This window comes from Zosterops lateralis (assembly GCF_965231275.1).
Source record: "Zosterops lateralis genome assembly, chromosome: 4".
Classification (NCBI taxonomy): Eukaryota; Metazoa; Chordata; class Aves; order Passeriformes; family Zosteropidae; genus Zosterops; species Zosterops lateralis.
In genome coordinates, this window is record NC_139765.1 from 6,474,719 (window position 1) to 6,498,508 (window position 23,790).

The following is a 23,790-nucleotide window of genomic DNA, read 5'->3' on the forward strand; positions in this document are numbered from 1 at the left end:
CATTTCTTCCCCCCTTGCTCTTTGACAAAAAATACCTAGGGCACCAGAATAAATAAATAAAAAATATTTCCCCCCAGACAATGCCCAAAAATCAGTAATTTGTAGGATTGCTGAAAACTTAAGCAAGTCATACCACTGTTTCCCAGGATATTTCCCTATCCATCTGCTGTTCTCTTGCCTTCAGCTGTTTGTGGGGCCTGATTTCTAACCAGAGTTCTTCCATGCTAGGACAGTAAAATGAGTTCTGTTGGCAAGAATTAGATCCAACCTGTACCTATGAGCCAGTAAATCTTTAATACCATTTTAATCCTAAAATCTGGTCACTTTACTTTCCTCCATGGATGGGGTATTTTAAGGTATTAGTTTATCTGCACATAGGGGAGATGCTGAAGTAATAGATCAGAAATAGATCTAGTTTGGATTCCAAATTAAAAAAAAATGGACATAAACTGAGTAACTTTAAGATCTCCTTGGCAAAAAATCTGCTGTAGGCACCTCCTGAAGGAGCAAATGTAATTTATTAAAAGGGTAATGTAGAAATGAGAAGTTCTTTTGCCCATTAATTCTCAGCAATTATCTGCCCTGTGCCACTCTTTGAAGTGATTGTGGGAATGTGCAGGGGCCAGCAGTGTGGGCAGTGGAATCCATCCAGAATTTTAGGCTGTGTTAACATCTTGTTCATATTTCTGTAATTCAGAGATATGTTATCTTATTTTTTTTTTTTAACTTTTATCTTCTTATTAAGGGTCTGCAATTCAATTTAAAATAGAAATCAAACTTTTAATGTCCAAGGAAGTAGTCAAAAATTTCTTGCTGGTTTTCAAATACAAAAAAAATTATGCATTTTTCTCATGCTAATAACAGGACCTTGTTACAAACAGCTGCTAAAACAGCTAAATGCTGTCTTTCACTGAGTTACTCTATTTGCAATTCTTTATAGCTTTGATGAGGATTTAAGTATTTATTATTAATTTTCCATGGTTTTAAGTGCTACTAAAGTGTTTTAGCCACTTTTGAGAACAAGAGCTGGAAAAATCGTTACGTACACTGACTGTGTCTGATTTTCCTGAGAACCTACAGTACACCTAGACTATGGAATACAAGTTTAAAATTTGCCCTTTGGGAGGAAAAAAAAATTCAAGTTATACTTCTTTTTTAGAAGATAAACTAACATTTGGCTCCTACAGTTTCAGAACACCATCCCTGAATGGCTGATATTTTGACAGCTTTTTGCCTCAGCAATATTGCAGATCAATTATTTCTATGGCCTAAACCCCAGAGCTTCTCAGTGAAATGGGGTTGGCTGGGAGAATAAAGCAGCAGCATTCCTAAAATCCTCTCTTTGTTTCTGAGGGCACGCTGTGTGCTGCTCTGGGACACAAAAGGCAGCCCATTTCTCATCGGAGCGTTCCTGGCAAGACCAACATTCCTCTCTCAGTGTTTAAGGCCTGTTCTTCCTGCTGGCAACAGGGAAGGGGAGGAAGTTTTGTTTTAACTGCACATGCAGTTACTGTTTCTGTCCTGCCCTAGATGCTCACCAAATTTGAGGCCAGTGCTTCAATATTTTACACTAAATATATCTATATATATGTCCTCCTGTGCCTCTGAAAGCTTAAGTGTAGTGAAAATGCTGGGACTGCTCCTGAGACCTCGTTGTTGGGAAACAGAAAGTAAAATTAGGAGGCAATAATGTGAAGTTACTGAATCAAGGAAACGAAAGAGAAACAGCAGAGTGCCTTGCATGCAGCTGGAGTTTCTGGGCTGCTCTCTGAGAGCAGAGCCCATGAAGTGGTAGAGTCAGAAAGCCATTTCCTTATGGCTTATTTTGCACCAGGAGTACAGCAAGTGCTGTTGGAAAAATCAGTTTACTCCAATGAACACAATAAACTTACTCTCAGCTGTGCTCCCTTTCATACTATGACACAGTCTGGCACCTACAAACACTGTTCTTGGTGTTACTGTCACCTTACCCACAAGGAAAAAATCTGGTGAAAACAAGTTCCAAATACTTCTGTCAATGAGGCCAAAGCAGGAATAGAAATACAGCCAAGTGAGTAAAAAATGAAGCAATGTATTTATCAGAAAAGTAAACAGGTGCAAACCACTACACTGCCAAGACACTTAAAGGAAGCTGGTGCCTTTCCTATCCAATCATTCCTTTGGAATCAGCTATCACTGCAGTAGAGTGCACTATCACTGCTGGAAGGTTAATTTTTTTTTTTTTCCTGGGGTAGGATCAGATTTTTCAGTCTCTCCAAAATTCTTGCTAATTCAAAATAGTCTTTTTATGCCAAAACTGCACCCTGAGCTATTACAAATTCTACAAAAATACAAGGGATAAGATGATTTTTCATCAATGATATTTTCACATTTCCTTAAAAGACTTTTGAAATAAAAAGGTCCCATCGGTTTATCATGTTTACCCTTCAAGACACACCTGTTGGAGCATCTCTGCTGTATTTTAGATAACTCTTTGGATTTTGTTTAGTTTCATAAGAGAACCACCTTCTAAACATGCTAACCCTAAGTATGGCAAGGTAACACTAGATGAAGCTGAACATAATTTCATGGAATTAGAGCAGCAATGGATCAAAGATCTTTCCAAATTTTTAGAAGTGTATGGACAGTAATATCCAGCCATTTGCTACACCTAGACAAAGAAAAAGTGTTAGCTGGTTCTCAGTAATTACCATTAGGCAAAAGTGCATTGTCTTTGATTGTGCAGATACCTGGAAGGAAGGTGCTGAATTTGTTACATTAATACTAAAATGACTAAACCAAGAGGAAATACAATTTTGTTCATTTCTGTTACTTAACATTCTGATTTATTATACAAATATGTATTCCTTTACCAATCTTCAAATTTCCAAATAAAAGAACCATTGTAAGACACTTCACTGAGCACTCTGACCAGTATTTTTCTGCAGCACTTTTTCAAAAGAAGACAAAAGATCCCAAACCAAGAGAAGTGTAACACTCCAGTTCCCCAGTTTTAGATTTCTCCTGCTCTGGGCTGAGTGAACAGCATGTAGCTGTACAAGTAGTTTTGCTCCCATCTGTATTTCTCTGTCTTTAAATGTTGTGGAAAAAAAAGTACTAAAAATCCTTAATACATATCCCTGTAGATTTCCTGTAGTAAAGGATGTAAATGTGCATCAGATTCAGTCTTCTTGATTATCTGAACAAGCTGAGCATGCTCTGTGACCAGCTGTCGGAGGTCAGCCATTTTTTGGAGAAGTTTTGGGAAGAGGAAGGTGTCGTCAGGATGGTTGTTTTGCAAGTGAAGTTTCAGTACATGCACAATGCTCTCCTGCATTTTTTCAATGTGTCCTACATTTACAAGACCAGGACGATCTGTTCTCAAAACAAGCAAAAGAATACATGTCATAATTTTATAACGATTCCTCAAAGTTTTGTTAGTGGTAGAACTGAATCTTCCAGAGGATAGAAGCTTTTCCATTAAAATTTTTAATTCACGAGAGGGGAAACATTAAAATCTACTACCTTAGAGAGCAAATACGTAACGCTTACCTCCACAGCAAATAATGGCAGCAACAAAAAGGGATATATCGCTATCATCCAAATCCAGTGCATTGAATTTCATTGCAAAATCAAATTTTGGCTCCATGATATCACAGAATGGCTTTCTTAGGCTTTTCAGGAACTCCCGGGTTATAAATCCATTCCCGTAGGCCACCAGCATCCCGTCCTTGTTCATCACAGAGGCCAGCATGGCAAATATGGCTTCGTACACCCCGTACTTCAGCAGCGTCACCTGGTCGTTCAAGTCCAGGCTGGAGAAGCCGGGGATGGATTTGGCGAATTCCGTCAGCTCTGTCACAGTCTCCACGGACGTGCACTGGCAGCAGTGGAAGATCCGAACTTCTGCCTCCTTGTTCTGAATCCCGTTGGCTACCAGCTTGGCCACCAGGGTCTTCTCTGCCATGCATAAGGTGTCCATGTCGTGGATAACAAATGGCTGCAGAGATAAAAACCCCACTAGTTCAATCACTGAAGAATAAGAATTTTGATAAACTTTTAACTGCCTTGCTAATCAGTCCTCAACTATCAATAAACCCTGAGTTCTTTTATACTTCTCACCAAGACAAACAGCGTATGACAAACTGCAATACCTGAAAAATCTGCCCTGCAAACAGCAATGAAAACAACCAGATGTAAAGACGTATGGCATATCTTTAATTTAGCTTTATCTAACAGTTACAGCAAAGCTCCAGCAGTTCTGTGCTTGGTATGCACATATCCATCTCAGAGCCAGTCCCAGAGGGTTCACAAAAGACTTGTATTACCTTCTCCAGAAGTCCAGCTTGTTCTGCTGTCCTGGTTGTTGCAGTGTAGGATGTACACAAAGTATTTATTCTATCACCATCTTCATGAACTGTTAAACCAGGTGGGGCAGTGTTTTCCCAGGCCCCTTGCCTTTGGGCTGTCTTCTGCTAATGGCCCATGACTCACAGGTCATGGGTAACTCCCTTCAGGAGTTATCTCTGTTTAATGGGCCATCAAGGACCCACTTCATGATTCATCATCCCATTGTGAGATGCTCCGCCCTGGGGGAGGAGCCAAGCATTCCCACCTGGATATAAGCTGGGATTTGGGACAAGCAGCCTTTACCTACTGGATCTCCAGAAGACCAGAGCTACCAGACCTTTCTACAGGGTCACTGCTTCAGGAAGAGCACTTCATCTGGACTGCTTCCACCACCCTGCTCAGGTTGTGTTCTGACTCTGTCAGTGGTCTTTTGTATTATTGCATTTATTTTATTTTATTTTTACCTTTTTACCTTTCTTCTTATTAAATTGTATTTCTGACTTGGAGCCTCTCACTCGTTTTGCCTTCAAACCACGACATCTGCCTACACTCCTATTGATCCCTAAACTAACTACATCTGATGCACATCATGATGCTTTCCTGAAGTACCCTAGGGGGAATACAGACAGTCATTTCAATACACAGGGCAGCATATTTGCATGAGAATGTGAACCCTGCACTACTCTCGTGTTTTATTATCAGATTTTCATAGACAATGTCCCAGTTGTCCCAAGTTTCTTAGCTGCAGTTGGTGCTGAGTCACCTCTAAACAGAAAATCCCACTAGAATGCCAAACACAAAATTTAGTCTTTCCCATACTCCCCTTTGTTTTGAAAGGTATATGCTTTATAAACAGATGAGCCACTCTTAAAACTCATTAACACTCATAGCAAAAGCAGCATTCAGACTTTCTTATGAACAATCAGAACTCAAAAATATTTTTATACACAACTGCTGAGCAACAACCAAAACAAAATACAATCCACTGAAGAAAACCAACAAATCCCAGTGCTTCCCAGCCTACTAAAGTCACAGCTACTGACCTTGAACAGAAATTTAGTTCCATACACACCAAACACCTTCCCTGTGCTGTTTTGCTCATTTCAGATTAAATAGCATGGGGAACACACAGTGTTCTGTCAGGAACTCATAGGATTCACTTGTTTCATTCAGAAAACTGTCCAACAGGTCAGGACATTTTTAAATATTTATGGCTACATTCCATCACACTCCAGCACCAGTTAAACAGGGCAGAACTTTCCAGGGGAAGGTGGATATGAGTGGAAAGTGGCAAAGCAAGAAACACAACACATCTCTAAACCTTTACACTATCTTACACACTTAAAAAAACCCAAACCACATCATTACAGTATGCAGAAAAGAGGTATAGCTAAGGACTTGGGAGCTAAATTAAAAAATTATACCATGTCATCATGAAAAATGCTCATTCATTCTGAAATTATTTGTAGTGGTGACAAAAATTACGATTCACTGAAATCAGCTGTTAATGCACAGTTCTGAAACAGGTGGGTTGAAAATTATAAGCAAAACCCTCCTTCTTTTAAAATCTGTTTTTCTGCTGAAAAGTCAAAAGAAAATGAAAATGTTTGCTTTCTCAGGAGATTATGAAATAGCCTAAAACCCCTTTGCTCTTCCCTGCACATGGAAAAAATTTGAAACAGCCTGTTTGTAATGCCCTAGAGCTGATTCTTCACTGATTTTTATGTGCAAATTCCCCATGGCAGGCGTGTGCTGGTCACTGTTGGCTGGTCAGTCCCGTGCCTGTGTCCCGCACACATTCAGACACAGGAACTGGCATTAAGTGCTCCAGGATCCACCCCTGCTCGTATGACACATCCTGTGGCTTATGGTTCTGACACAGGGCAACAAGCACAAAACTGATTTTCTGCAGAAGCTCACTCAGTGAGGAGATAAAGATGGTATTTACTGTAGGCTCACATCAGCCTAAAATGTTGAAGCCTCATTTTACACCCCTCTTTAGTGCAATGAAGATGAAGAAGACTGGGATAATTCATGTGTCTCTCTTCTAATGCAGAAAGCTGTAGGCTTGGCTAGACTAGACTATTATATGCCAAATTCCATAATGCAGAAGACAGTTTGCTTACAATTTTGATAACACTCATCCCCACACTTACATGGTTTTCATATTATGGCATATGTAAAATTTCTTCCCTGCAAATTTTTACTGAAACTGAAATTGCTGATAAAATAAGATACTAATCTTCTACATAAAAGCAACAAAAATCACAGCAGAGCTTAAATAAATATGCATGAAGTGAAACAAGCAAGTCTTTACATCAATTATACTCTCCCATGTGCTACCACGTGAAAAGCAGTTGATCAAACCGGGGACACCTTGGCTAAATTACCCTGAAAGAAAAATAACTTCTACAGCATATGTGTCTTCACAACCTTGCTTGCTTCTGTCTTTCAAAGGAACCAGACAGAAAAGACCAGGAAGGCTGGATGAGGAAATGGCCAGCATTGTAAACAAAAAATTACAAACTCAAGTTCTCTTTTCCCTCCTGCTATAAATTTATTCTGATTAAAACAAAAGTCATGCAGAGCACCTGCTCGCCCTACAAGCTAATAGTACGTATCCTGGCATTTGTGACAGAAAAACTTTTTTTTTTTTTCACTGTCATAAGAGGAAAATAATTTTGAACCATTCTCCCTATATCAAGAGGTATTCTCATTCAGGCATTACTTCACTTTTGATTAAGAACAATAATTTAGGGTTATGAGTTTTTTGCTTACAAGGTAATAACCTGATTTTCCCAAAGCTTCTTACTATTCTGGCAGTGGTTAAAAGCTACCATATTTACTACAGATATTCCCTTTGAATATTTCACATCTGTTTTACCATGATACTCATTTTCTAAAAGACTTGCTAAAGAGTCTACCAAATTATAACCATCACCTTATGGACCTGTCAGTTTTATTTTGAAGTAACAGAAAAAATACTTACTGGATTGTTATTGGTTTTCCCTGCAAGGATGATTCTGGCTTTAACCTTGTTCATATTGAAGTTTTTCAGGTAGGCATCATGAATTCTTTTGGCAAGTGATTTAAGATCTGCCATCTCTGAATCTTCTACATAATTTTCACCTGTTAGAATTTCTGCTTTGAGCTTGGCCTTCTCTGACCTCGGCATTCGTCCAAAACGTATTGCTGATGGGAAGACATAATTGTAAAACAAACACAAATTATACAGGAATTTAAGCCTTTTACTGCTGCTGATTAGAGCAGTAAGATTTTTCTGTCTAGAAAAGCTGAGCTAGAGGTGAAGAAATCGTCCCCTTCCCAACACAGTCGGTGACTAATAGGCTAAACTGGAGGAAATCAGGTGTTTCAGAACACAAAGTGCTATTTGCAGTGAGCTAGAACACATTCCTTTTCCCTTCTACATCACCTAAATATACTTGTATTTTGTTTTCTCCTTGCTGAGTTCTACAGCTCCCAGTGTGAAACTCAAAGTCCACCTTGGGAACTCTTAAAACAGTGAGTAAACACCCAATGACAGGAGCTTGGCAGAGAGCACACACATGAGCTGGGGAGCTGCAACAAAGTCAGGCCTGAATCCCACTGCTGGCTCAGAACCTGCAGGGGCATCCAGTTCTTTTTTCAACACATCTGTACTGCCAGTGGGAGACCCAGCCCAAAGACCTGCATTTACAGCTCAAAGGCAACAAAATCTCCTCTACACCCAACACTCCCTACTGCTTTCTCAACAGACCAGCCCTTCAAGACTGGAGAGGAGAACAGTCTGAACACCCAATCTAGTCATTGGGATATTCTTCCAAGAGGCAGGAGATGCAAGGCTGAAACACCTCTGGGTATGGAGGTCTCCAGGTTTTTGGGCAAGTCGTCTTGCCATTCACATCCTTCTTCAGTTTCAGTTTCAAGCTAAGCCAGCCCCGCTGGGCGACGTGCAAAGGTTTGGCTCATACAATGAGTTGCTTGAACCACATTTCAGCATCCAACCAGTGAGGACAGAACCTCATTCCGACACTGAGCAATTCAAGGCATGAACACCATCAGCCTTTCAATATGCCCAGGGGTATTCTCATGACACAAGGAGGTGACTCTAGGCATGATCTAAAATACAGCTGTGGACTTCAGTGGAAGTCCAACAAGGAAAGGCTGTTTGTAATCTGGCTTAGGTGCTTCCTCCTTCCAGGTTGGGTGGTCACACCAACCTGTTGAAAAATACCTGCTCTAAACTAAAACTTAAGATTATGGGTGTAAATTTAGTGGCAGTACTTTTCCTGAGAAGTATTACCAGCAAGCTAGGAGTCTTCCCTTTTCCCTGCTGCCTTGCACATTTGCTGCAATGAAACTGTGGATATTCCTTTCAACTGGAGCACAAGTGACCACAGTGTTTTTAGTAGGATGAAACAGCTCCACATGGATGTCAGTTCCTGCCAACCAGCACAGCTCCCGCTCAGCTCCTGACTTGAGATGCCACTTTGTTGTCCAGCACACTTTTTGAGGATGGTTATCCCCAGTCTTGCAGAGATTACCAACCCTCTCCCAGCACACTTTTTGAGGATGGTTATCCCTACTCTTGCAGAGACAACTAACCCTCTCCCAGTGCACCTCAGTCAGGGCTCACCACAGGAGAGCCAGGCTTCTGCAGAACCAGAAACTCAACTCTCACAATGCCTCCTGCTGGGACTCTAGACTACAATGTCACAAGCAGCTTCCCCAGCCCTGTTCCCACCCCACTTATCCCATCTGCATAGTTTCCTTAGGAAATTTGTCTCCAAACCTACAGCTTTTCACCTAGCCCAGCATATTTACCTACTTTCACATTATACCTGTCCCCAAGTCCAGCCTGGACAGTATCAGAGCCAAGCAGGGAAAGCAAACTACTATCATCTGGCCAAGTGAGATGTGCTTTGTCATGGCTTGGCCTCTCCCTCTTCACCCATGTTGCTCAGCAAGCCATGTCCTGCACAGAGAACTGCCTCATGTGCTGAAATTGGTCCGTAAGCCACAAGCTTGTCACTCTTATCTTAAATCACTAGCACAAACAACAACATAACTTTTAAACTGGATATCTAAATGCTCTGAAATTTTACCATTCTGTTTAACAAACAACCTACCAGATTCCTGTTGCACAGTCAGCACAGACCTTTGCCCTCTCTCCCCACTTTCTGAACCATCTGCCCAAGAGCTGTTGCACTGTAACCTGAAAAATAATGAAGGCTGCTTTCCTACAGATTTCTATCCTACGTCACTCCCCCTCACAATGAAAGCAGTTGTTCTCCTCCTACTCTTCTACAAAACCCTCGATCAGAATTCTTCCAGTGTTGAAATTTGTTTCAATGGGAGTACTGGTGCCAAAGTTCTGGGGTGAAGAAAGCAAACAAATGAACATTCATATGGACAAAATGACATGTAGCACAACTGTATAAAGCTCATAAAGTATAAAGCACATTTGGCAGCTCTGTATCAACCACATGAACTCATCAGGGAAACCAGCATCCCCCACAGCGATTTATCCTGTAAAAAATCTGAGGTTCAATTCCTGTGTGTGAGTAAAAATGCTATCCAAGTGCCTGCCTCCAGCAGCAGGCTCTGGGTAGGAACAAACAAATTAAGGGCACTCTTACCTACCATTATGTGACATTCCAACTGAAAGGCACTTTTGAAAACGACAGTATTGGCACTTATTACGATTTTTTTTCTGAATTTTGCAGTTGCGATCACATTTGTCATAGATGAGTTTTAAACGAATTGTTCTTCTAAAAAAGCCCTATAAAAAAGTTTGAAAAAAAACAGTATGTAATGTTAATGAATGTTGACTACTATGCCTCAATCATATAAGTAAATTTTTTTCTTTTTACCATTTATTCTAGAACAGCCTCTGACTCAACTGCTCTTTCCAGAATGTCTCCAGTGTGTAGTGCAAGGTTGGTCACACACTGCCCAACCACAGGGACAGCAAATCCAGAGCCACCTCAACATTTTGTGTCACATCACAGAGCAACATGTCATTTAGGCTACAGGACACACCTGGCTAGGAACTGGATCCCCATCTCTAACAGACATTCTGCACTATTCCATAAGATCTACATTCAAATGATCATACTGGCAGGATGCATGAGAGAAAGCTGTACACAAAGACTTTTATTTCTCTCCTGTTACCTTCTAATATAGAAAAGAGATGGAAATCTAAAACATTAGAGGAAAAATAAAAGAATCTTATAGTTCATGGGTCTTATCATCCCAAGGATTATGAATTAATGATAAGAGCAACTTGTGCCAGAGACCGGCCCTGGCCCCAAAACTACAAGAGGTACAATAACTAAGGGATTCAGGCAGCATGTGGTGGAGGTGAGAAATTCAGGATTTGTTTTAACAGGAATATGGCATATTCCTCCCAGCCATACTCCCAACACAAATAAAACACTAGTGGAGCAAGAAGGCTTTGATTTTTTTTTTTAATTTTATTTTTAGGTCACAATTTAGTGTTTTGTTTTAGCATTTCACTAACCAAATGCAGAAAAGCAGCATTAAAATTATCATTGTGAATTGCTCCTGCTTGATGAAGATCTGGTATTGAGTTACAGTTTCTGGATGACTTACTTCAGAAAAAAGACCACAGGCAGGTTTATTATTTAAATAATTGTAATGGCTGGAGTTACAGTAATTAGTATAAATATATATAGTAAAACATGTACGTATCAAATGTTTATCTTCATATTACCCCATAAATAAAGCAACATGATTTCAGTTCTTAAGAAGAAAATGATGATTGTACCTTACAACCTTCACAAGCATGTACTCCGTAATGGTAGCCCGAGGCTTTATCCCCACAAATTCTACATTCAATGTTTAATGCTCCACTGGGTGATTCATCTATGCTACTTGGAGCTGTGGCAAAATTAATGGACGAAGGACTGGATGCTGGTGAAAGGGTGTCTAAAAAACAAAAAGAACACTTAATGAATACTATACTATCAAGACTGATACAATTTCTAGACTAAAAACCACACGAAAAAATGAGGTTATTCTAAAAAATAATCTTGTGTTAACAGTCATTAAATGAACTAACAATTTGACCATAAGTCTTTGGAAAATAATTCATAATCCCAGTGCAAACAGACACAAAATACAGAGTGTACCTTGCTAATTTTGGTGTGACATAGGATGTCAAGAAGGAAAAGGCCTTGCTGAAGTGACTCTGGCAACAAGAACTAGATGGGTGATAATGGACCCAATAAATACACACCACACCAATGTTCTTTGCAGAAAGGCTGTGAACAGCTCATCTTGGCTTTACAACTTCCACCTCTTGTGGTGCAGGGATGAGCAGGGAATTTGTCATTGCAGTACCAGAAGAGACACATTCCTCCTCACACAGATACACTTCAGATACCTGTAAGGACCCCTGACCTTTGAAAAGCTACTCATAATTTTAAATGACAATCTAAACTGAGGCCTGAAAAGCAGATGGATGAGTCCTGCACATCAGTAGAAAGGCTGAACAGATATTAAAAGGAAGGTAACACAGATGCCTGGTTCTAAAATAGCCTGGCTCAGATAGTTTGTGTTTTTCTTATAGTGGGCAAAGCATTTCTGAATTGTACAAAGAAATAAACTTGCCAGGCGTGCCACCAGTAGATGAACACGTTACAAAACTAACACCTTCCAACCTCAATTATTTCAATTAATATTTCCACCTTGTTTGAGGAAAATATTTTCTGAGGCCAGAATTTATTTTATCTTCCATCTTGCAACCTGCACCACAAGACTTCAGCAAATTAATGGGTGTGTTATTTTAACAGACAGATTAAGAAACACTCATGAATGTAGGTCAGCAAGTATTATGTTGGAAAAAACCTTGGCACAGGACTCAGAGTCTCCATTGCCAGTGCTGCCAAAGCCCACAGGCATCAGAGTCATCAAGAACAGCCTAAACCCCAGGATTTTTTGAAAGTGTGATTTCGTTTTACTTGCCTTATGGAACTTGAGCCTTGCAAGTTTACATTTTGCATGTTCTCTAACCACAAAACCAGTGTGTTTTGAAATGAGCACTGAATAAATACTCCATGAGAAGGTGACAGTAGAAGCTGATCTAAATTATTGTAGGCCTTGTACACACCTACACTCAAATAATGGTAAAGCCTCCTGCCTCTGAAGGACCACGTTATAAACAAATACACACATGCATAAAGCTTTTCCTGTACAAGGCATCTCTCTGATGAGAAGGTCTGCAACCAAAAGGGAACAAAGTCATACTTCTAGAAACGTTCCTTCAGTCAATAGTGCCAGGAGGCATCTCTCCCCATTCCCTTCAAACCCACACTGCTCATTTCAGCTGCCTCAGTTCTATTATTCCGAGGTGAAATAGGGATCACAGGCTTTACTTTATGTTCAGCCATTCTTCAGTGACATTTGTCTAACATATTCACTTCAGCCTTTAGTATTTTAAAACCATGCCATAATCAGCTTACGTATTTCTAGTGTCATTTCATCAAGAACAATAATTATTGCATTAAAGTAGTTATCAATTTCTACCATTCTTATTTATATAAGAAAGTTTTATGTTAAACTAAACTCTCTTACCTGTTATAACCGATCCATCAGATCCTGGACCATTTCCCAGTGATTGGAATTCTGTTAAACTTAAAGCTCCAGAACTATCATCACCTAGAGACTGGGACAGGTCTTGAATGTTCTCCATATCTTGTAGGAACTCTCCAGATAAAGGGCTGTCTATATCCTCCTCCTCCAAGGGAGTGAGGGGATAGAGCTGGTTTTCAGTGTCCACCATTTTGATCAAGTAGAGCAGTCACTTAAACTTCTTTTTACTGGTGAAAGAATAATTAAGAAAAAATCAGATATTTAAAAAAAATATTTGAACCAGTTGCAGCACAGTGAATACAGGATTTCTAGTAAAAAGGTGAAATATTATACAACATTCTATTGCTCTGGAAGCTTTATGCAACATGAATCATCACAAGCACAGGGTGGGGAAAATTCCCCAAAAGACTTCAAGATGAGTGAAAGTTATGACAAGATCAATCTGTAGATTGTTGTTTTCTCTCCATTGCTGAGAAAAATGTTTCTACAGAAGGCATTACACACTTCTCATCAAAACTTATAACAAACATCAATATTCTACTCACTCTTCTTCAGCAGGAAAAATAAAGGAGATGCTGTCACTATTACTAACTTGCCATCTCCTTCTACAAAGACCATTAGTACAGATCTATTTGCCCATTTTTTTTGAAACAGAATCGTTTTAACTAAAAAAGGAAAATAATTTTGTATGTCATGTAGTGCAGCAAGCAGGAATATGTAGGAGACTAAGTATGGGAATTTATCCATGATTTCCAACACCAGTTACAGACAACAGGGAGGTTACTGTACCAACTGTGCTGCTGGACACACAGCATGGATAAACCCAGGAACACCTGGAAATAACTGTGCTGTTTGCTCTTAGTTATCTCCCCACATCCCTGACAGAATCAGAACATACTCAGACTCAGAAATGAGAAATTCCTTGTATGCAATTTGTGAAAATAAATTCTTATCTGTGTGATGTATCTATTTTGTGATGGGGGAAAAGTATAGAGAATCCTCCAGCAACCCAAAGGAGACTACAAAATTTGTCTCCCTAAGGAGACATCAGCAGAAAGGAGATGGAATGGCAGAGCACATGATTGGCACTGCTCCTCCAGTGTGCTCTCCATGAAGTTCTCCTGGGCTAAACTGCACAGAAACACTGTATTCCTCTGCAGACACTCAGTCCCGGGATAGCTGGGTTGGTGCCCAGTGTTCCCTAGTGAATCACATACATCTCTCCAAATACCACTTCTTCATCCACAACATGTACTTTTATAAGATAAAGCAAACACTGAAGTCTACCCTCAACCACAACAGGCATTATCTGTCAGGGAAGCTCAAGAGTTGACCTCTGAACATGGCAACAGCTGCCTGGTATCGCCCAAACTGCACGACACTCTTCAGCGTTTACGATCAATATGTAAAATTCAGCAGCCCTTTTCCAGCTAAATTTCCGTAAAAACAACCTAATAGCTAGTGAAACATAAATGGAGTGCTTCTTGTTTTAACTATTAAATTACATACCCTTTTGTACTTTCAAACACTACAAGTAAATTACAGCTGCTTAATCATTAGAGCTCTTGTCAATGATTAACTGGTACTTAGGCAAGCATGGCGACGACATAACAATTTCTGAAGACTGTCAAAATACACTAATATTCGCAATACTGACAATTAATTTTCTTATAAGAACAGAAAATCTTTAATGTCTAGTATTTAAGCAGCAAACTGCCTTCTGGCTTCTCTGTGTTCTGTGCATGTTTACACATGCATATGCTTTCATTGGCAGGTTTCACACAATATGCATTGATCCTTGCTTGAACAAAAAAAAAAGCTTCTAAAAAAAAAAAGGGTAATAAATATGAAGTTAATTGAATAGTCACAGAGAGAATTTTGCTTTACAAAAAGCCCTGTACATGTTACAACAGTAGATGTAGTAGGTGCAGCATGATGATTCCACTCAAAGATCTGTGTCTTCTAAGTATTTACAAAAATTCTGTGCCACAAAGACACCTGCAGAGGATTTTCCCAGTTTCTCATACAATACTTTAGTCTCCATAACCTCTTTCCTACTGCCAAGTACCAACACATACAAACTGAAGACAAGAGATTAGAACATAAAAAAATAAGGACATCATTTAGTGTAATTATGATTTTAAGCTTAAACAGGTTTTTACTTTCTTACATCGTGTTGTCTCTGAAATATATCTATTTTCACAAAAGGTCCTTCCCCACCACCTCACTGTGAATACCCACTGAGTAACTTACCTATAAAAACTTGAAATCGATCCCAAAGAAATCAGTCAGATTATTAAAGAAAAATACCTCAACATGCAGCTATCAGTTACTTGCTTCATTTTTGGAAAGGGATGGAGGGATACTAAACCTCCAGCCCTGGCACATTTAATACTTGCCACACCAGGGATAACCTCTGTAAGGAAAGAGGTCTCTGAGATGCAAAGGTCTCTGGGAAGCAGTAACAAAGTCTGATCTTACTGCATAAACAAATTGATCGTGTAAAGGGCTTGCTTGCAAATACCAGGGTTAAAGTTGAAACAATCATTACCTCTAGGTCATTTTGGGAATGCTGGGGCTGAAAACAGCACATGTAAGACTCGTGATTGCAATAGATATTTTTAGAAAACTTCACTGGATAGGAAAATCTTTGAATATGTAAGCTGCAGAATATTTCCAATATCATGATTCAACACAAAAAAGAAAGGAAAATAAGATTTGGTACCTAAAGTTTGACACTCTGATTTCCATCTGGGAAAGGATGCAGATTTTCTCCTCTATCATGTGACAGTTGATTCAGTTTTCATAGTTTGTAACCTTACATACTAGCATTATTATTATTTTTTTAAGTGTTAATAAGACAGAGAACATTTTCTATGCATATGATGAAAAATTTTCATAAGCCACTCCTTCATCAAAACTGCCAGTTGCACACCCCCTCTCCAAAAAAACCCACCCAGAAAAACTTCATCTTTTTTCCCTTTACTCAGCTGTACTCCAAGATACCATGAGCAACTTATAGGTATCCTTGCCTTTAAAAGAAATCAAAATTCACACCCCCTAATTTTGAAAATTGACAGCAAAGCTGCAAAGTCAGGATCTTCAAAGTCACATAAGGAAAAATTCTATGCAAAATTCAAATTCTTGATTTGAATTCTCTCCCCAGCCCCATGGCAGGGGAGTGAGCAAGTGGGGCTTTGTTGCCTCCTGGGGTTAAGCCCAGATAAAATGATAAAAACAACATAGGAATGGGGTTTTCTTGTTTTATATTACTCAGCCAAACTCAAGGAGAACTTACTGAACTAGGAAGTTGTATTTCTTTGGACCCAGAATTTTCTGTCCCACTGGATTTTAAATGGCATTGGCCAGTGTGTATTACAGATCAGAGTCTCTGAACAGGACCACTCAACCCTCCTTTTATAAATATGACCTTCCTGCTTTTAACTATTCAGCTGCTTTCTAGACCTTCAAGATTATATATCCACAATTTCCTCCAATGCTTTCTTTCACTTATGTAACGTGTTTATTACACACTAAATAGTTTGGAAAATTGTTTGTTTTGCCAAGATTACTGTTTAAGAAGTAACTAGTAACAGGAAAGCAACAAAGCTATTCAGCAGATAACAAAACTATTTATTTCAAATATCATACTTTCTAGTTTTCACACAACAGATGCAGTTACTAATGCAGGAAAATACTATGAGGAAAGTAATTTTCAGCAAACAGAAATAAGAGAGGTAATTCATCTCACCTAACGTCAAACAGCTCACTTAACATGTTTGGGTTGAGTGGAGCTCAGTGGAATTTCCAGAGCCATGACTGATCTTCGAGGCCATGATTACACACCAAACACATGGTACTTTTCAATCCAACCACTTCCCTGATGCAGTTCACTGCAAAGCCTCACAAATACTAGTGCTGGCTCAATGGAGAGGGCACAAACAGGGAGCTGGGAAGAGGGATACATGTATATAACTGCAAATGCAGCCTGAATCTCCTCTGCAGAATCCAGTGACTGTGTGGACAGGCTGGGTCTGCAAACCAGGCACTTGCACTGCCTGAAGTGAAGAAGCCAAAGGTTCTTTGGTCTCCTGTGAGAGGTGAAAACTGCTTTACAGATCACACAGCACCTCTCTTAGGTTAAGGGGTATTACCATCTTTTGGCAGGGCCATGGAACTCTCATGCAGGCTGCTATGTGCACATGCCATAAATGCCCAACTTCCAGCAGTAAAACTGCCACTGAAATCCAGTAAATGAACATACAGGCATTTACTCTGAGTTGACATAACGTGCTGAAATAAATAAATAAATAAATAGATAAATAACAAAAATGAAATTAAAGTTCCAATGTTGGAAACTCGAGCTGAGAGTTGAATTTAGCTCAAAGAAAGACTTCAGCTGCTTGTAAAGAATAAAACAACATCCTAGCATCAAGTGGCTTTCTAATGGAGAATTTTAAATTCAAGAAGCCCCTGGTAACTAGGAGCTCCAGTCAGAACACTTTATATTTACACTGACTTCATGTTAGACCAGAAAATAGATTTCACCATGTTCCATCCACACCATCAGACTAGTCAGTCTGTACCAGAGGTAATGAAAGACCACAGCTCCTGGGTATGGGTGCAGTAAGATCTGAAGGCTGTGTTTAAAGGAGCCCCTGCAATCCCTTTGACAACGCCAGCCAGATTTGGTTTCATCAGCACAGGGACAGGAAGGTTTTGCAACCTTTGCCTCCAGGCTCCAAAGACAAGACTTACAGGTCTATCACCTCAAGTTTACACCTATCTGCAATCGTGCTTGCTTTCTTCCACATAAATGGATGTATCAAACATGGCATTACTCAAATTTGCATCAAGGCCCTTCTGATAAAAGGAAAATCCCATATTGTAAAGAGAGGAGATAGAGGTGTTGTTTGAACTGCCTTCAAGCTCAAAGACGTTCAAGTCTGCCTAGAATGCCAACATGACTGAGATTTTTTAGTTGTTGGGTTTGTTTTTTTCTCTGCTAAATGTGAGTTTTCATACCCAAAAAGTAAATGCTTTGGAGGCTCCTGTAACTGGGAATAGGAAGATTTGATTTTCTGTCTAGTGAATGTTGAACTGAAACTGAAGTCAGAAATAGCTGTATGACAAAGTAAAGCTTTCAAATCGCTTTTAAATCTGTGTCTGCTGAATCCTTTAAAGAACTGTCTACTCAGAACTTCAGTATAAGTCAAGAGTAATATAAATTAAAAAACTGTATTATACTACAATTAGGGTTATTGAAAAACCTATAATGTTTTCCTTCAATTTACTATTTTCTTCAGTAAGTGTTTTTGGAGGGGTCTTTGTTGCTTTGGGTTTTTGTTTGTTTGTGGGACTTTGAGGATTTTTCTTTTGTTGGTTGCTTTCCATATTTTGAGTTCCTAGGTGTTTTTTTAAACTACATTATACTCCAGTCTGAAATTTAGATGGTACCAAACCCAAGCAAGCACAGCCAAAGACTCAAGTGAAAAATTTTGTGTTAAAAAAGTCTTTTGTCTTGCTTCAACTTTTGTAGTCCAGATACACAGAAAGACTAAAAACCTCTCAGTTTGTAATGATGTCTGTTTCCATTTTTATAATCAAATTTACTACCAGCCTAATCTATGGAATCAAGATACTACTGTTAACATGGCTTTAAAAAAATCAGCCTGTAAAACAGTATGAGGGAAGATTAGTCAGTTTATTACATAAGTTGTTAATGTACTTAAAGCAAATATTCATATTGGAGCTTATAATATCCAGTATTTTCGTGGCATAACCACTGAAGAAAGTATATTTTATTAACAAGAGATTCAAAAGGACAATAAGAATTTCTTTTCTGCAAGAAACTAAGCCATGGCAACATCTTAGTAATCACTTATGTTATAGAGTAGTCTGTGTACTCTGTCATGTGCTGCCTTTCAAGTTCACTACAATTCCACCAATACTGCTCACAGCTCACCAGTTTCTCATGAAAACCCCACTCCAATTACAGTTACAACTCCAGTTACACTTACAGCTTTGCACTTGCAACACACTCCCTCTTTTTCCTTTCCTCTCCCAAATGAATCCCCAGGTTTTGCTCTTCATCCAATCCATTCCAATGTCAGTATCTCTTCCAGTCACTGCTATATTCCAGTCAAACTATTCCATGCTTGAGGAGGATTCAAAAGATTAAGTGTGCTAATCACAACAGTTTGTGCTTCAAAGTTGTAGAGATTCTAAAGCCCCTGTGACAACACCTGGCAGGGCATGAAGCTGACAGAACATGCTGACACACATGCTGGGAGTGCGTGCTGAACGCTGACATGTGGAGACCACAACTGCTGAGAAACTGAGATCTCTGTGCACCATTGAGGAGGCTGCTCCTGCTGCATGCACATCAAAAGCTGGGGTTTGATTTATGATTGATATTTGAAGCAAGGAGAGGTCACATTCAGACAAACAAGACATACATTTGCTATTTGATCCAAGAGCCAAGGTCACGTTCACACTAATGTGTCATCTGAGTGTTTGCTTTATTTTTATTACCCCCTTGATGAATGTAAAGTTATTTCACTTTCCTTGTGTCCCAAAAACTCCTCACCCATTTATTTGGTGTGTCCCAAAAACTCCTTGCCCATTTACTTGGAAGTTGCCAGGTTTTTCTAAGTTTTGCAATACTGTACAAATGTCTGATGAGCTGATTATATAAGCAAAGATTATGAATTGATTAACAGTGAGGTACACCTTAATTTCTGAGATCAGAGCTCAGATTGAGGCTAAATCTGGTTGCATGGTATGGCTAGAATTAAGAAAAAGGAACAAATGAAAAATCCCACAAAAACTTCATCTTATGAACTGCAGGCATAGATCAGATGTCCTAAGCCACTGTCAGGTGGGGTTTTTAAATTTTTTTTTAATTAATAGGTAAAATAAGTTTGAGTGGTGAAGTCAAAGCTGATTACAACATGTACAGCATTTACAAACAGCCCACGCATTTGCCCCAACATGCTGCTCACTGGGAACCAGATCCTTAAGACTGAATTGGAATGCTGCAATTGTTTCCTTATCCATGTGATTACTGCATCTCAGATTATGAAAAGCGCCTGCTAGACAGTTTTCTAACTATGATATTCTACAGAGACCTCATTTGTTGAAGGATACAGATATCTGAGGGTAACCGGCAAATAGAAATTGCATTTTAGACTGGTGACTAAATTATTATCTTCAATATAATCAATTCCTGAAGTAAATAATATGTAAGCCCCTTGCTAAGTCTCCTGCAGAGGACATTTTCACTACATATGGTAAAAATAAACTTCATAAGGTAACAAATTAAAGACATCTGCGCAACTGAAATTGTCAATTAAAATTATAATCCAATACACACAGATGCAGTGCAAGGCAAGATTTTTGGCATATTGATGGTGCTGCTACATAAATCTCTCATTCAGAAGATCCACTTGCTCACATGCTGGATAAAAAAACCCCAAATCAAATAAACTCACAAAAACATAACATATATGAGTGTTTTGTATAATAAAACATTACTTTTATAAGCATAACTGTCTAATAACTCTTCCTTACAAATGGGAAAATTCAGACATACTATATTTATGAAAAGAAAAAGCCAATTTCCAGTAACTTAAGGTCAAGCAAACACTTGGATGCACTTTCTGAAACTGATGGTATTTCAACAATCTTTAGGGATCATGTGTAAGTACAGATAACTTAAAATGTGTTCTTACAAGATAGGATATAGGAATCCCTTTTGTTATCTGCAGACCTTTATGTGTGGTATATATTATCGATAACAACATATTCTTTAGTATGATATCATTATATATATACATATATATCATATATATTATAACATACAGCAGTAATATACTCTTTAGAAATTAGAATCCTTGCTTTGTTATAAATAAAAATACTTGTCTTAACTGACATCTGTCATAAAAGAAGGATAAGAAATAATTACTTAATCTTTTATTTTCTGAGCAAATTTAATCTTCCTGTATTATTTCAACCTTGCTTATTCTTTAAGAGAGGAGCAAAGGATTCCTATTATGTTCCTATGACATAAATACTTAATTGAATACAACCCCATTCAAGGCCACGTATTATACTTGACAGGTGCCAATTAATTTTGAGTTTACTGACTGGCAATGAAATTTTTGCAGCTGTATATGATTTGGGGAGTTTAAATAGCAAGATAAAAGCTTGGGAGCACTGAGGCAGTACCAGATTTGAGAAGCACCATTCACAGAGGTGTTCACTGTTGCCCCATGCCCACATGGCACCCCAAAAGCAACACAAACACACCGTGGCTGCTTCAGCCTGAGCTCCCCTGTCCTCCTGTGCTGGCTGGAAACTGACAGGGAAAACAGAACAGACAATTGATGAATTTATATTGCACGGCTTCCTCAGCAGGGTCCATGTGCTTTCATTTCTTCTTCCCAGTCACCAACTTCCATGAAAATGACAGAACTTGAATGCCTTTGCAGCCATTACTGCTCTCTCTAATTTGAGAAGATTTTCAAGTTCAGAATTATTGGGCTGAGGCCACAGGACATTAGACCATACTGCAAACACCTGACAGGTAACTAGACCAGAAGAGGTGAGAAAACAATCCTGAAAATTGCTCCCAGTTTTGGGGCAAAACTCTCTTCCCAAGACTGATCTGGACATTTGCCTGCACTACCCCCTAATTCTTGCAGACATCTTAATGGCAACGTTCTTCCTGAATAAAGAGCTATTGTTTTGGAACAAGATTTTCAATCTAAAAGGAGAGGAAAAAAGGAAAAACATAAATTAAAGTTACTTAATGCAAAAATTTGAAAGATGTGTTTAGCACATTGATTTAAGATTGTGAAAAGTTTTGAGTCTTACCTGCCATTTAATGATTAGGCCTTGCAAAACCCCATTTTTAGACAACTTAGATACAACTTCTCCATCTGACAAACTCCCAAATTTTGACACCTTGATCTCATTACATGTCCTGCTCAGAAAAATAGAAATAAACCCCCCCCCAACTTTGCTTCTGTATCTTTTCCTAACAAAAGCTCCTCTACTTAAGACCGGTATTCCTTTAAAAGAGACATGAAGTCTCTTAGTTTTCTCTTTTCATTTATAGCTTAAACTTCTAGCTTGGTTTCCTTATTGTTCTGGCTCAGGACAAAAGTCCAGTTGCTTTGGTATCTGGTACTGCATTTTTTGCTTCCAAGATCAATAACAACAAAAAATACGTGTCTTCCTTAAAAATACCTCCTTTCAGTCACCAGCACACTCCCTTATCCCAAATCTCAGATTACAGTCCTTTTCAATATTCTTTCAGCTCTCTTATCCCTCTCCTCTATCAGCCATATCAACCCATCCCCAAATCACCTCCTTCACCCCCTCAGTCCTCCAGTCTCCAATCTCCAGCTCCTCCAGCATCTGCACAGCTGCACCCCTCACCATCTGCATGATTCATCACCAAACATAACAGACCATGATTATTCACTGTTTGAAAAGCTACAGTGGAATTTACATCTCTTTCTGGAAGAGATTCAAGAAGCCTGAATTCGCCTTCTTAGCAGAGAACACCACCACTGTGTATTTTCAGTGGCTTTATTTCACTGATAAACTTTATTCCCTTGTCCAGACATAATAACATGACTTATTTGATAAATTAAATCCAGCTTAACAGAGAGATTTATATCCTTTAAAAAATAATGACCTTCAGATAAAATATTACAGATTTAGGCCCCTTCTCCTTGCAAGTATCTTTTTGAAAATTGAGTCATTCCAATGGGCCAGCTTTTATAGTCTTCTACCAGCACAAAAAAAAAAAAATCCAATGTCTTATGTAACCAGCACCTGAAGTTGTGCAGTTTACTTACTCTTTATTGTGCTACTTATTTTATATGTTTTACTTATTCCTTTAGAAGTATTTTTACAGGCTCTTGTTGCTCAGCTATTACGTTTAAGTCAATAAACAAATGAAACCTGCTAAAAATAAACTAACTTCAATTTAATGTCATGCCACAACTCAGAGTGGAATGTTAAACAAAATTCTTTCACTTTTTGTTACTGGGGGATTTTTTGTTGGTTTTGGTTTTGGTTTTTTTTTTTTTTTTTGTTAAGGAAAAAGTCTTCAGTTTTATTCTGACAATTCAGACATCCCTATCTTTAAAAGTTTTTCTTTGTGATAAATGTATCACACAAAAACAAAGTTTACACTGAATTAGCGTTACTGACAGGAGCCTTGGCAACAGGCATGAATGCAATTAATCTACATTTTTTGGCAAATGGACATCAAGTACTTGTAATTGCAAGCTCCTGACGTGTCAGATAGAGGATATACTTGGGACACATGACTTCACAGCTCTAAATCAGGTCACTCACTACAGTGTACAGATCACAAGCCTCACACTCCTGACTGATCGAAAAGTGGCAAACTATAACCAATTATTTTCCCTGCTCATCCTTTATGACGTGAAGGGTATCTGGTGCCCAGTTTAACAGCAACACCAGCACTGCTGTACATCTGCCATCCCACTCCTAACCAAGGAAGCATCTGAGCTGTAGAAAGGTGGAGGAAGAATGTGAGTCCAATGAAACGGCCAGGAAAAGAAAACTTCTTAAAAAAGTCATGTATATACTTTCATATTCCAGTTTTACTTCACTTTTTAAGGCATTTCAGCTGGCTTGAATCAGACTTTGAAAGGGCAGTTATGGGGACATAGCACACAGTCCCTCTCCAGAGCACAGCTGAGGCACTGGTTGCAAAATAAAGTTAGTTACCTTCAGGGTACCTAGACAAGTCAGCTCAAGCAACGTAGTAACTCCTTCACATCAAAAGGATACCCCCTTCAG

General features: G+C 38.9%; 1 protein-coding gene across 5 annotated transcripts in view; it reads right to left on the minus strand.

Annotated features, from left to right (window-relative positions):
- Positions 1–704: 704 nt before the first annotated feature.
- The window catches only part of PPARA (peroxisome proliferator activated receptor alpha), a 28,927-nt gene continuing 5,841 nt past the window's right edge, over positions 705–23,790 (minus strand). For 2 of the 5 annotated variants that reach the window (XM_083859761.1, XM_083859760.1), the window contains exons 3-9: positions 12,928–13,172; positions 11,120–11,280; positions 9,969–10,111; positions 9,459–9,544; positions 7,319–7,521; positions 3,532–3,979; positions 705–3,354 (exon numbers count right to left, since the gene is read on the minus strand). In XM_083859761.1, the coding sequence (XP_083715887.1) occupies positions 3,107–3,354; positions 3,532–3,979; positions 7,319–7,521; positions 9,459–9,544; positions 9,969–10,111; positions 11,120–11,280; positions 12,928–13,135 (1,497 nt within the window). In that variant the 5' untranslated portion in view covers positions 13,136–13,172 and the 3' untranslated portion in view covers positions 705–3,106. Of the gene's footprint in view, positions 3,355–3,531; positions 3,980–7,318; positions 7,522–9,458; positions 9,545–9,968; positions 10,112–11,119; positions 11,281–12,927; positions 13,173–14,279; positions 14,409–15,198; positions 15,423–23,790 lie in introns of those variants that run through there. The other 3 variants (XM_083859762.1, XM_083859763.1, XM_083859764.1) reach the window with 3 other exon arrangements.